General features: G+C 27.9%; 1 protein-coding gene across 1 annotated transcript; it reads left to right on the top strand.

Moving 5' to 3' along the window:
* Positions 1–327: 327 nt before the first annotated feature.
* LOC114929712 (BTB/POZ domain-containing protein KCTD9) lies at positions 328–7,224 on the top strand. Its single transcript, XM_085479888.1, has 7 exons — positions 328–1,556; positions 1,835–1,956; positions 2,110–2,286; positions 2,755–2,915; positions 3,069–3,295; positions 3,391–3,720; positions 3,862–7,224. The coding sequence occupies exons 1-7, from the start codon at positions 1,509–1,511 to the stop codon at positions 3,976–3,978; spliced, it is 1,182 nt and encodes a 393-aa protein (XP_085336014.1). The 5' UTR covers positions 328–1,508; the 3' UTR covers positions 3,979–7,224.
* The last annotated feature ends 3,571 nt before the right edge of the window (positions 7,225–10,795 follow it).

Genomic DNA, 10,795 nt, shown 5'->3' with positions numbered 1-10,795 from the left:
ATATTTTAATCATTTTTACAATTACATACACTATATATATATATATATATATATATATATATATATATATATATAAATGCAAAATAAGTCCGTAAATAAATTTATCAAGTAATAAATCCGTTGCATGCTCGCAGCTACATATGCACACACAAATAGCTGGTATGTTGATTTTTATTAAAAATTTATTTTCTGTATTATTTTGCATTTATATAGTGTGTATGTGGGTGTGTGTGTGTGTGTGTGTGTGTGTGTGTGTGTGTGCGCGCGCGCGCGCGCGCGCGTTTAGTAAAAATATTTTCAATATATTTATAAAATTTTTATTGCTGAAATATATTTTTTTATCATTTCTCTGTATTCCAATATATTATTAAAAAATTGATATTGATATATTTGAACTCTAATAATTTACTGGGTGATACATACTGAACATCCTTTGCATTGATCAATATTACTCGACATAAGTTCTTTTATGTTATAAGTATTTATGGAGCAAATTATACAATAACATCAATAATAGAAAGAAATCAAGAATAACCAACGCATATTCGTCAATCTATGATTGCTATACAAGCTAATAATAATTTATATTCGTTCTCTTATTCTTGTCTCTCGAAAAAGTATAAGCAATAAATTATCAAACCTAACAAGTACCCGTGTCTAACATTGTAGACTAATTTACTTTCAATTATGCTACTGTTATTATTTATCATTAGACAATTATAAAACATATATATATATAGCACTACAAATTATATATGTATATGTTTTATAATTTATTTTATATTTTATTATTTGACAAGTTAAATCTCTCCGAATCATAATTTGCGCTTACATCTTAAAGACGAAATGCTGTAACTCTCTGATATTCCAATCTGTATTTTTGAAAAGGACCACATCCCGTATGGTCGAAATGTTAAAATAAATATATATACAACTTTAATTTGAGGCCAGTGTAGTCAGACCAAATCTATAACCTCTGTTTTATAATTGTCTAATGATAAATAATAACAGTAGCATATATAATTGAGAGTAAATTAGTATATTTTATATATATATATATTTATATATAAATAATATATCCACATATGTGCATAAGCATATATAAAATTTACAAAAATGGGTGCTTATTAGTCTTGCTACGTTACTGCTTTCTGCTACGGAAGGCCAGAAAGCATTTTTAGGCGGCATCTCACGTATACCGGCACGGTAGAGGAACAAGGAGAACACGTGATTATCGGTCCTTGTCTCTCTTACGTGCGTCCGCGTGAGCGATGCAGTGGTGTATGTACGTGTACAGACATACACCACTACATAAAACCCGAGAATTGATTTCTCGGCGTTGGCAACACTGAAACCGGAGTTTCGCGTTGTCACCGCACGAGGTCTCCAATATCAATTCGGAGTTTGCCTGGGTGTACTGCCGACCCTTAAAGCAATTTATTTTTTGACATTTTCTTCGAAATATAAAAATTTCGTTAATTTAGTATAATCTATTATACGATACAATTATGAAGAGAGTAATTATTTTCGTCAATGGAACTGATGTTAATGGCAAGGTAATATATTTTGTTTATAGTTATAATTATTATATTTTTGTTTTCCATTTCTCCCTTTCCTTTTCTGTTTATATATATTTTATATTTTATGTATATTTTATATATTTTTTTTTATATATTGAATATTTAATATAATATTTTTGTCTCAAATTTAAAAAATTATCTCTTGTCTAATAAGTTTGATTTATTGTGCATATACTTTAAAAATTATTGAATTTAGTAACAATAATATAGATGTATATTGTATTTTTCATTATGTGGAATTTATTTATATATAGGTATTAGTGGTGACTCACTCATTGGATGAATTATTATCAGCGGCTAGTACAAAATTTGATATAACTGCAAAAAAAATTTTTACATCACAAGGTGGAGAAATTGATGATATTAAATTAATTAGGTAAGATGTTTGTTTATATTTCATGATTTTTTATCAAAATTTTATATATAATTTAATTGTGTGCAATATTTCTTTATAACAGATATATTCTTTTTTTATAAATACTTAATATGATAATAAATTATTAAATAATAAAAGCAACTTTTTTTATAGAGATGATGACATTCTGTATGTTTCAAATGGAGAAAATTTTATACACATAAATAAAGTGTGTAGTTATGATCGAGTAAATACAAATTCAGAATGGATTACACTGAATATTGGAGGAAAATATTTTACCACAACTAGAAACACTTTGACAAAGAAAGAGCCTATGAGTATGTTAGCAAGGTATTGTATTTTATCTATTTCTAATTATTAGCTTAATTATTATAATATATTTTTTATTCTAAATATTTAAAAAACTAAGCATTTTCTTGTGTGTGCCTATAATAATATACAATTATATGGTAATTGAAATTAAGTTGATAAGAAAATTGACTTGAAAATTCAAAGTCAAGTTTGCAATATGTATAATACATTTATTGAAGAATAAAATGTGCATTATTTAAGAAATAACATCACAGAATAAGTATTTTAATGAGGTATACTTTATTTTGATATTTTTAATAAAAATATCTTATTGATTATATTATACATATTTTAAAAGTATAAGATAAGTTGTACATTTTAACATTTTACAGTTAAATATACAATATTTTTTATATACAAAAAATATTTCAACAATAAAACGAATGTTTTACAGTTGTATTAAAATAACATAATAATAATATAATAATATCATGCTTTTATATATAGAATGTTTACAGAAACTACAGATGCGGAACATGCAATACAGCCAAGTAGACAAGATCATAATGGAGCATATTTAATTGACAGAAGTCCTGCATATTTTGAACCATTATTAAATTATTTGAGGCATGGTCAAATAATACTTGATTCAAATGTTAATATAGCTGGTATATATTCTTTTTAATTTAATACTATACACACCCACACACACACACACACACACACACACACACACACATATATATATATATATATATATATGTATATATAGATATAATATAATATTTATTAATGAAAACAAAATAATTATCTTAATTCAGGAGTATTGGCAGAAGCTTGTTTTTATGGTATTGAAGGTGCTATTCGAATCCTTACTGCAATGGCAGAAAAGGAAGAATTGCAGAAAGAGGGTCTTATATCTCTAACTCGCAAAGATGTACTTAAAGCCATCATGTCAACACCAACTAATGCAGAACTTAGATTCCAGGGAGTTGATTTTGTAAGAGCTGATCTTTCAAAACTAGATCTTAGGAATATTAACTTCAAGGTACAATTTATTTTATGCATTGTAAAAGTTAAATTAATTAATGTAATTGAAACAATATGTTAGCAGAAAATCATGTCTATATTTATGTTTTACAGTATGCTATCATGCACCATTGTAGTCTGGCAGGTGCTAATTTATCAGGATGTTGTTTCGAGCGTGCTGATTTATCTCATGCTAATTTGCAAGGTGCACAACTTGTATGCGTTAAAATGTCATGTGCAAATTTGGCCGCAGCTAATCTGCATTCATGCAATTTTGAAGATCCTGGTGGTCTACCGGCAAATATGGAAGGTGTAAATTTGAAAGGTGCTAATCTTGAAGGTAGTAATATGGCAGCTGTCAACCTCCGAGTAGCCACATTAAAAAATGCTATTCTTAAGAACTGCGTTTTGAGGTCTGCTGTTTTGGCTGGTGCTGATTTGGAGGTACAATAATATTATGTATATATTACGTATACATATATCACATATATATTTTATTGCTAATAGTATATTTTTATCTTTACTACTCTACTAATATGTATATTTATATATTTACATGTTTACATGTTTACATTATTTTTTTAGTGCTGTGACTTATCTGGCTCTGACTTACAGGATGCAAATCTGCGTGGTGCAAATTTGAAGGACACTGCTTTTGAGTTAATGTTAACGCCACTGCATATGTCTCAAACAATACGATAACAATGAATGTTATATTGCATATTTTTGCAAATTGAATTTTATAATAATGTGTGTATGTATGTGTGTACGCGCGTGTATATGGGTGATATTATTTGATATAATCTACAATAACTTAAATTAGTAATAATATAAGTATGCTGTCTTCTAAGCTGGGCAATAGAGCCAAGGAAACGAAACGAAAAATTAATTAAACGGAACTGTATCTCAATTTGAGATCCCAAAGTTCCACATATAAATTAATTTCGAAACTTACATATGGAGAAATAAGCGAGAAAAATATAGGTCCGAAAAGTCGCTGAAGCGGGAATCGAACCCGCGTCTTTCACTTTCCGGGCGACTGTTCTTACCAACTAAGCTATTCAGACCCTTTCGATCCTATATTTTTCATTTGCCTTTTTAGTAGATGTTAGTGAATGCCAAGGAAACGAAACGAAAAATTAATTAAATGTTTCCTTGGCTCTATTGCCCAGCTTAGAAGACAGCATACTTATATTATTTATATTGAGAGCCGATAAAAATATTTATTTCTGAGTTTATTCACGCCTTGGGCTAATCACGGCGGTATTTACTAACATCTACTAAAAAGGCAAATGAAAAATATAGGATCGAAAGGGTCTGAATAGCTTAGTTGGTAAGAGCAGTCGCCCGGAAAGTGAAAGACGCGGGTTCGATTCCCGCTTCAGCGACTTTTCGGACCTATATTTTTCTCGCTTATTTCTCCATATGTAAGTTTCGAAATTAATTTATATGTGGAACTTTGGGATCTCAAATTGAGATACAGTTCCGTTTAATTAATTTTTCGTTTCGTTTCCTTGGCTCTATTGCCCAGCTTAGAAGACAGCATACTTATATTATTTATATTGAGAGCCGATAAAAATATTTATTTCTGAGTTTATTCACGCCTTGGGCTAATCACGGCGGTATTTACTAACATCTACTAAAAAGGCAAATGAAAAATATAGGATCGAAAGGGTCTGAATAGCTTAGTTGGTAAGAGCAGTCGCCCGGAAAGTGAAAGACGCGGGTTCGTTTCCCGCTTCAGCGACTTTTCGGACCTATATTTTTCTCGCTTATTTCTCCATATGTAAGTTTCGAAATTAATTTATATGTGGAACTTTGGGATCTCAAATTGAGATACAGTTCCGTTTAATTAATTTTTCGTTTCGTTTCCTTGGCTCTATTGCCCAGCTTAGAAGACAGCATACTTATATTATTTATATTGAGAGCCGATAAAAATATTTATTTCTGAGTTAAATTAGTAACATGAAATATCAATTTTTTGTATCATAAAACATACAATAAGTAATTATTTTCTAGTATGAGTATTGTTAATTAATTTACAATAATATTTATATTATTATTTTATTTATAATATTACTGTGTAATAATTCAGGTGTTAATTAATATGTAAAATCTGATGGTTTTTTAAGTGATTTATGTTAAGTTCATACATTTTAATTTTTTGCTATAACAAGAATTTCAGAATATTTATAATATATTTGTGTTATGTATATATATGTGTGCATTTTTTCGTATATTTTATAATCTGTGAATTATTTATGTAAATTTTTATTATATATTTTTATTTATCTTTAATTGATAGCATTTTGTTTAATTATATTATTCAAATAGTTTAAAAAAGTATCCAATTAATGCAAAATTTTAATTAATAAGAAAAGTTGAAATATTATTTGTAATAAAAATTGAATTTAAAGTTAGCCAACTTTATTACAAATTTTATTTCTAATATAATTTGTAACAGCTCTTTAAAAAATTAATATACATATAAAAAGCAATAAGAGCTAATTAAGTTCATTCATTAATATTTATTTGTGGAAAAAGATTTATAACATAAAATATTAGACAGAAAGAAGTTCGAACGTTTATTCGGTTGCCTTTTTCAACCTTCTTCAGCGCATCATTTAAAATTAAAGATGAATAGAAATAAACAATCAATTATTCATAACTGTCAATATAATAAAACTATACAGAAACACAGTTATTCGCATAAAACTACGTCAAGCTATTTTTTTAAGAAACGAAATCAACGCATTTTTAAACCTGAGCATTTTTATATATTCTGTTCCTCTAATCGTCATTCTATGTAATTGTCGCGAAACAAATCTCTCGCTAATTGTTCGGTTACGAGGTCGGTTGCGAATCTCGATAACAGCAATTGTTAATATGTTTATAAAATCATTGTATACGAAAAATTAACATTGAAAGATAAGTAAATTAATAAAAATAGACTTACAATTAAATCGAGTAAGATATTATATTGTGACGTGAAGGCTTTCAGATGTTGATTGCTCGAGGTTACAATAACGAATGATTTTTATCTTTCAGAGAGACGACCACACAACGGTGAAAATAGTTAGTTGTTTATGTTTTTTAACTTTTATATCTTAGGTAGTCTATGTATTAACGTTTTCTGGTAGATGTCTGAACTTCCTTTCTCAACACCGTTTGAGTCAAAAACGAGGTACGATAATGAGGTTGGTGGATCGAGCCTTCTTATTATCAAATCCAGAATTTCACAAAGAAAATTTAGAGTTAGTAATCAAAATATTACTCGAAAATAACTATCCTCTGAAATTGATTTTTGACACCATGAACGAAAGACTAAAACATTTAATAGAACAACGGAATATTCTTATAAACAAGAATGACCAAAATTTAAAGGTCTCATATTTCTGCATCCCATTCTTACCGACACTCACTGAACAATATAGAAACATCATTAAAGATATGGATGTTAAACTCTCTTTTTATAGTCTTAATAAATTGAATAAATATCCCAATAAGCACAAGTACATCCTATGTACGTACAACGGATGTCCGGTCGGACATTGTGTACATCCATCGGATGTCCAGATTACCTGCAGCGGACGTACAAAGGACGTCCATTGTACGTCCGTTTGCAACTGGTCTGGACGTCCATAAGTCGTCCATTATTGGTCATTTATGGATTTTAAATGGATAAATTATGTATCTAACGGACGAATTTTGGATCTCATATAAACTATTAGGTCCTTGAATAAGTTCTCGCTGTTTCTTAAAAGATGGCGTAGCGGCACTCTGTGCATGGAATTTCGTACGGAAACGCATCAGCTAAGTAGTACTATATGTAACCTCAAATTCTAGTAGATACAGTTTACCACAGTGTCAACCACGTGTTTAATTACCTATTGCGAAAATGTCTACTTTTGTGCCAAATAAAGTGTTTTTGCGGGGAATTTTATTGCACTGCTTTATTTAAAAGAAATCTGCAGCTGAAGCACACAGAATTCTTGTTGAAACATATGGTGACAATGCTCTGTCACAGATTAATAGACAGATCGCCAAAGGCCTGCCTAAAGAAGAGACCGCCATCTTCGTGCAATAGACTTTGCCCCTTACCGACACACTTTGCCCCTGGTTCGAGTCCGTGCTAAATTCGTAGACTTGAACCAAAAGACTTTGCCCCTGGTTCGAGTCCGTGCTAAATTTCGTAGACTCGACCAAAAGACTTTGCCCCTGGTGCAAGTCCAGGCTAAATTCGTTTGACATTACCAACAGACTTTGCCCCTGGTGCGAATCCAGGCTAATTGATCATGAGACCAATTTGAGAGATTTGGCCCCCGTTGTGTGTGTGTGTGTGTGTGTGTGTGTGTGTGTGAGAGAGAGAGAGAGAGAGAGAGAATATTTTACATATATGCATATATATATAAAATTTATTAAATATAAAAAATATATTTTTTACACATAAAATGTTTTTTTATTGAAATAATCACGATTTTAAATGTGATATAACACAGTGTTCAAAAATTTTTTAATTAAATTTTTTAATTAAATTTTATTAAAGAAAATTACTTGAAATTTTTTACATTAAGAATTTAAAGGCTCCTTATTCTCTTGTAGAAATTTATCACTACGCCAATTAATCACTTATTTTGAGTATTTAAAATACTATAATATACAGTAATTTAAGTATTCGAAATAAAAGTGATTAATTACTCGAAATAAGTGATAAATTGGCGTTACTAGTAATAAATTTCTATAAGGGTTGAAATAAAGTATAAGAGATAAATAGGCTATATGTGAGCCGTATGCGAAATGTGAGATGTAAGACGCATATTGAAATTTAATTTTTCGATATAACTTTCAAAAATGTACACGAGGTACAAAAAATTAGCTTGGACATTTGTAAGACTTAAAATTGGGATTAATTCTCAATTCTATTAATTAAATTTCGATATAACACACCTTACATCCGCGCACGGCTCACATATATATAGCCCATTTATTAGTGCAATTTTTAAGTTCCTTATTTTTCAAAGTTCACCTTTTTACGTTATCAAATATTTTTACGTTTTCAAGAATTTTATATTTTTACTTACCGCAGTTTCTTATCCAAATGTAAAATTTTTTATCGCAGTCTATAAAAAATTGAAACAATTTACAATTTTATGATATAATATTATTATTATTACAATTTCTATATATATGCACATCTGTCAAATATCGTGATTTATTTCACATTATTATTATCTATTTTAATAAAAAAAAAACAAAAACACTTGCAACAATAAAAAATAAACCGCCTGCCGCGAACGGAAAATGCCAAGAAAGCACGCAATTTCCGCGAATCTCGTAATTTTTTTGAAAAATCAACAATTTCAACGAAATTGTAAATTCTTCAAATCACTGCACAAGTATAATTCACAATAATAATTTTCAGTAACTACGATAAAAAATCGTATACTGAAAACCGCAAACGAAAGTGCAATGGGAGTAAGAGTAAAGTCTGTGATAAAATTAATTGGCAATAGAAAATTAATAATTTTCAAATAGAAAAATTTTGAAATTACCGAGGATTTACAAATAATAAAGTAAAAATATTAAATAATTTATGTTTTCGAATTTTGCTCGCGGAGAGGATCTTTAAAACAAGATTTTTAGAAGAGAGGACCTTTAAAATATAAACAGGCAAAAACGTTGGAAAAATTAAAGCGCGCGTTTAAACAGATAAACGCAATGAAATAAATACGCAATTGTTTTTACTTATCGCTGTAAGCTCACAAGCTTCTGACGTGCTACACACTTTTATATAATATATACAAGGTGTCCGGTAACTAACGGACCAATGATTAAGGGCGGATTCTCTGGCCAATTTGGAGACGATTTTTCCTTAGCAAAAATGTTGAGAAGTCAATAATTTTCGAGTTATAAGCGATTGAAAAAAATAGGTTTTTTGAAAACTAAACGTTTTGGAGTTAAAAGTCTAACATAATTACATTCTTCAGTTAATTTCAGGTAGAGTTTACTATAATAAAATTTTAATTTAAGGCTTAGTTATAAAGATACATAATGACAAAGATTGGAAAGTTGTAAAAAATGATGACCTTTTTCGACATTTTCGCTGAGGAAAAATCGTTCCCAAATTGACCAAAGAATCCATTTGTAATCATTGGTCTGTTAGTTACCGGACACCCTGTATATTGGACACGAGTTTCGTTTGTTTCAGATTCTCGAGAGTTGAAGTAGGAACATACGAGTATCATATATCGTTTGTGACTTGCCGAATGAAAACAAGACAGAGAGCGAACAAGATGATGAGCTTAATAGCTCATAATGTTATAAATAAATAAATAAAAAATTATAACCTGACCTACTAGTTATTGAATCTTTTTTTAATAAAATATTTCATTATTATTATCATCTAAGTCTAAGTCGTTTAATTACTTTTTAGTTTTTTAATAATTAATTTAATTTATTCTAGTCATTTTTATATGAGAAAAATAATATCACGTATACGTTTTATAATGAATTAATATATTTCGGGAACCGAATTATATATTCTTAATAATATAAAAGTGTTCAAAAATTATATTTGACTTTTAATTTTAATTATTTTATAGCAAAGAGTTCCGAAATCTCTTACACACATAATGGGGATTTTGTTCATCCATATAATTCGCAATTAAGTATATATGTTAATTATTAATTTTAATAAAATAAAAATTAAAATTAAAGGTCAAATATAATTTTTAAACACAAATATATTAAATTAATTATAAAACGTATACCCATGATAGTATTTTTCTCGTACAAAAATAATTAGAGTAAATTAAATTAATCATAAAAGATTAAAAATTAATTAAAGAATTTAAACTTATATTTTATATAATAATAATAAAACATTTTATTACGTCAAACCGTCGTGAAATAATTAAATAAAATTTGCTAGTTACGTCAAAGTCAAGTTTTCTAAGCTTATAAAACATTTTATTAAAAAACAGATTCAATAAATATAAGTACATGTTATATATATACTTATATTTATTGAATCTGTTTTTTTTATAAAATGTTTTATTATTATCATATATAATATAAATTATTTAATTATTTTTTAATTTTTTTATGAGTAATTTAATTTGTTCTAGTTATTTTTGTACGAGAAAAATACTATCACGCGGGTATACGTTTTATAACGAATTAAATATATTTATGTTCAAAAATTATATTTGACCTTTAATTTTAATTTTGTATTTTATTAAAATTAATAATTAACATATATACTTAATTGCGAATTATATGGATGAACAAAATCTCTATTATGTGTGTAAGAGATTTCAGAACTCTTTGCTAAAATAATTAAAATTAAAAGTCAAATATAATTTTTGAACACTTTTATATTATTAAAAATATATAATTCGACTCTCGAAATATATTAATTCATTATAAAACGTATACGTATTAGTATTTTTCACATATTAAAATGATTAGAATAAATTAAATTAATTATTAAAAAACTAAAAATTAATTAAACGACTTA

This window comes from Nylanderia fulva, unplaced genomic scaffold (assembly GCF_048542155.1).
Source record: "Nylanderia fulva isolate GAGA-0341 unplaced genomic scaffold, ASM4854215v1 Scaffold131, whole genome shotgun sequence".
NCBI classification, from domain to species: domain Eukaryota; kingdom Metazoa; phylum Arthropoda; class Insecta; order Hymenoptera; family Formicidae; genus Nylanderia; species Nylanderia fulva.
The sequence above is the reverse complement of the archived record's forward strand: the minus strand, read 5'-3'. Positions and strand labels throughout refer to the sequence as shown.

Coding starts and splice junctions, on each gene's coding strand:
- LOC114929712 (XM_085479888.1), top strand. CDS start 1,509: ATGAAGAGAGTAATTATTTTCGTCAATGGAACTGATGTTAATGGCAAG. Junction 2,287..2,754: donor CCTATGAGTATGTTAGCAAG/GTATTGTATTTT, acceptor TTTTATATATAG/AATGTTTACAGAAACTACAG. Junction 2,916..3,068: donor TTCAAATGTTAATATAGCTG/GTATATATTCTT, acceptor ATCTTAATTCAG/GAGTATTGGCAGAAGCTTGT.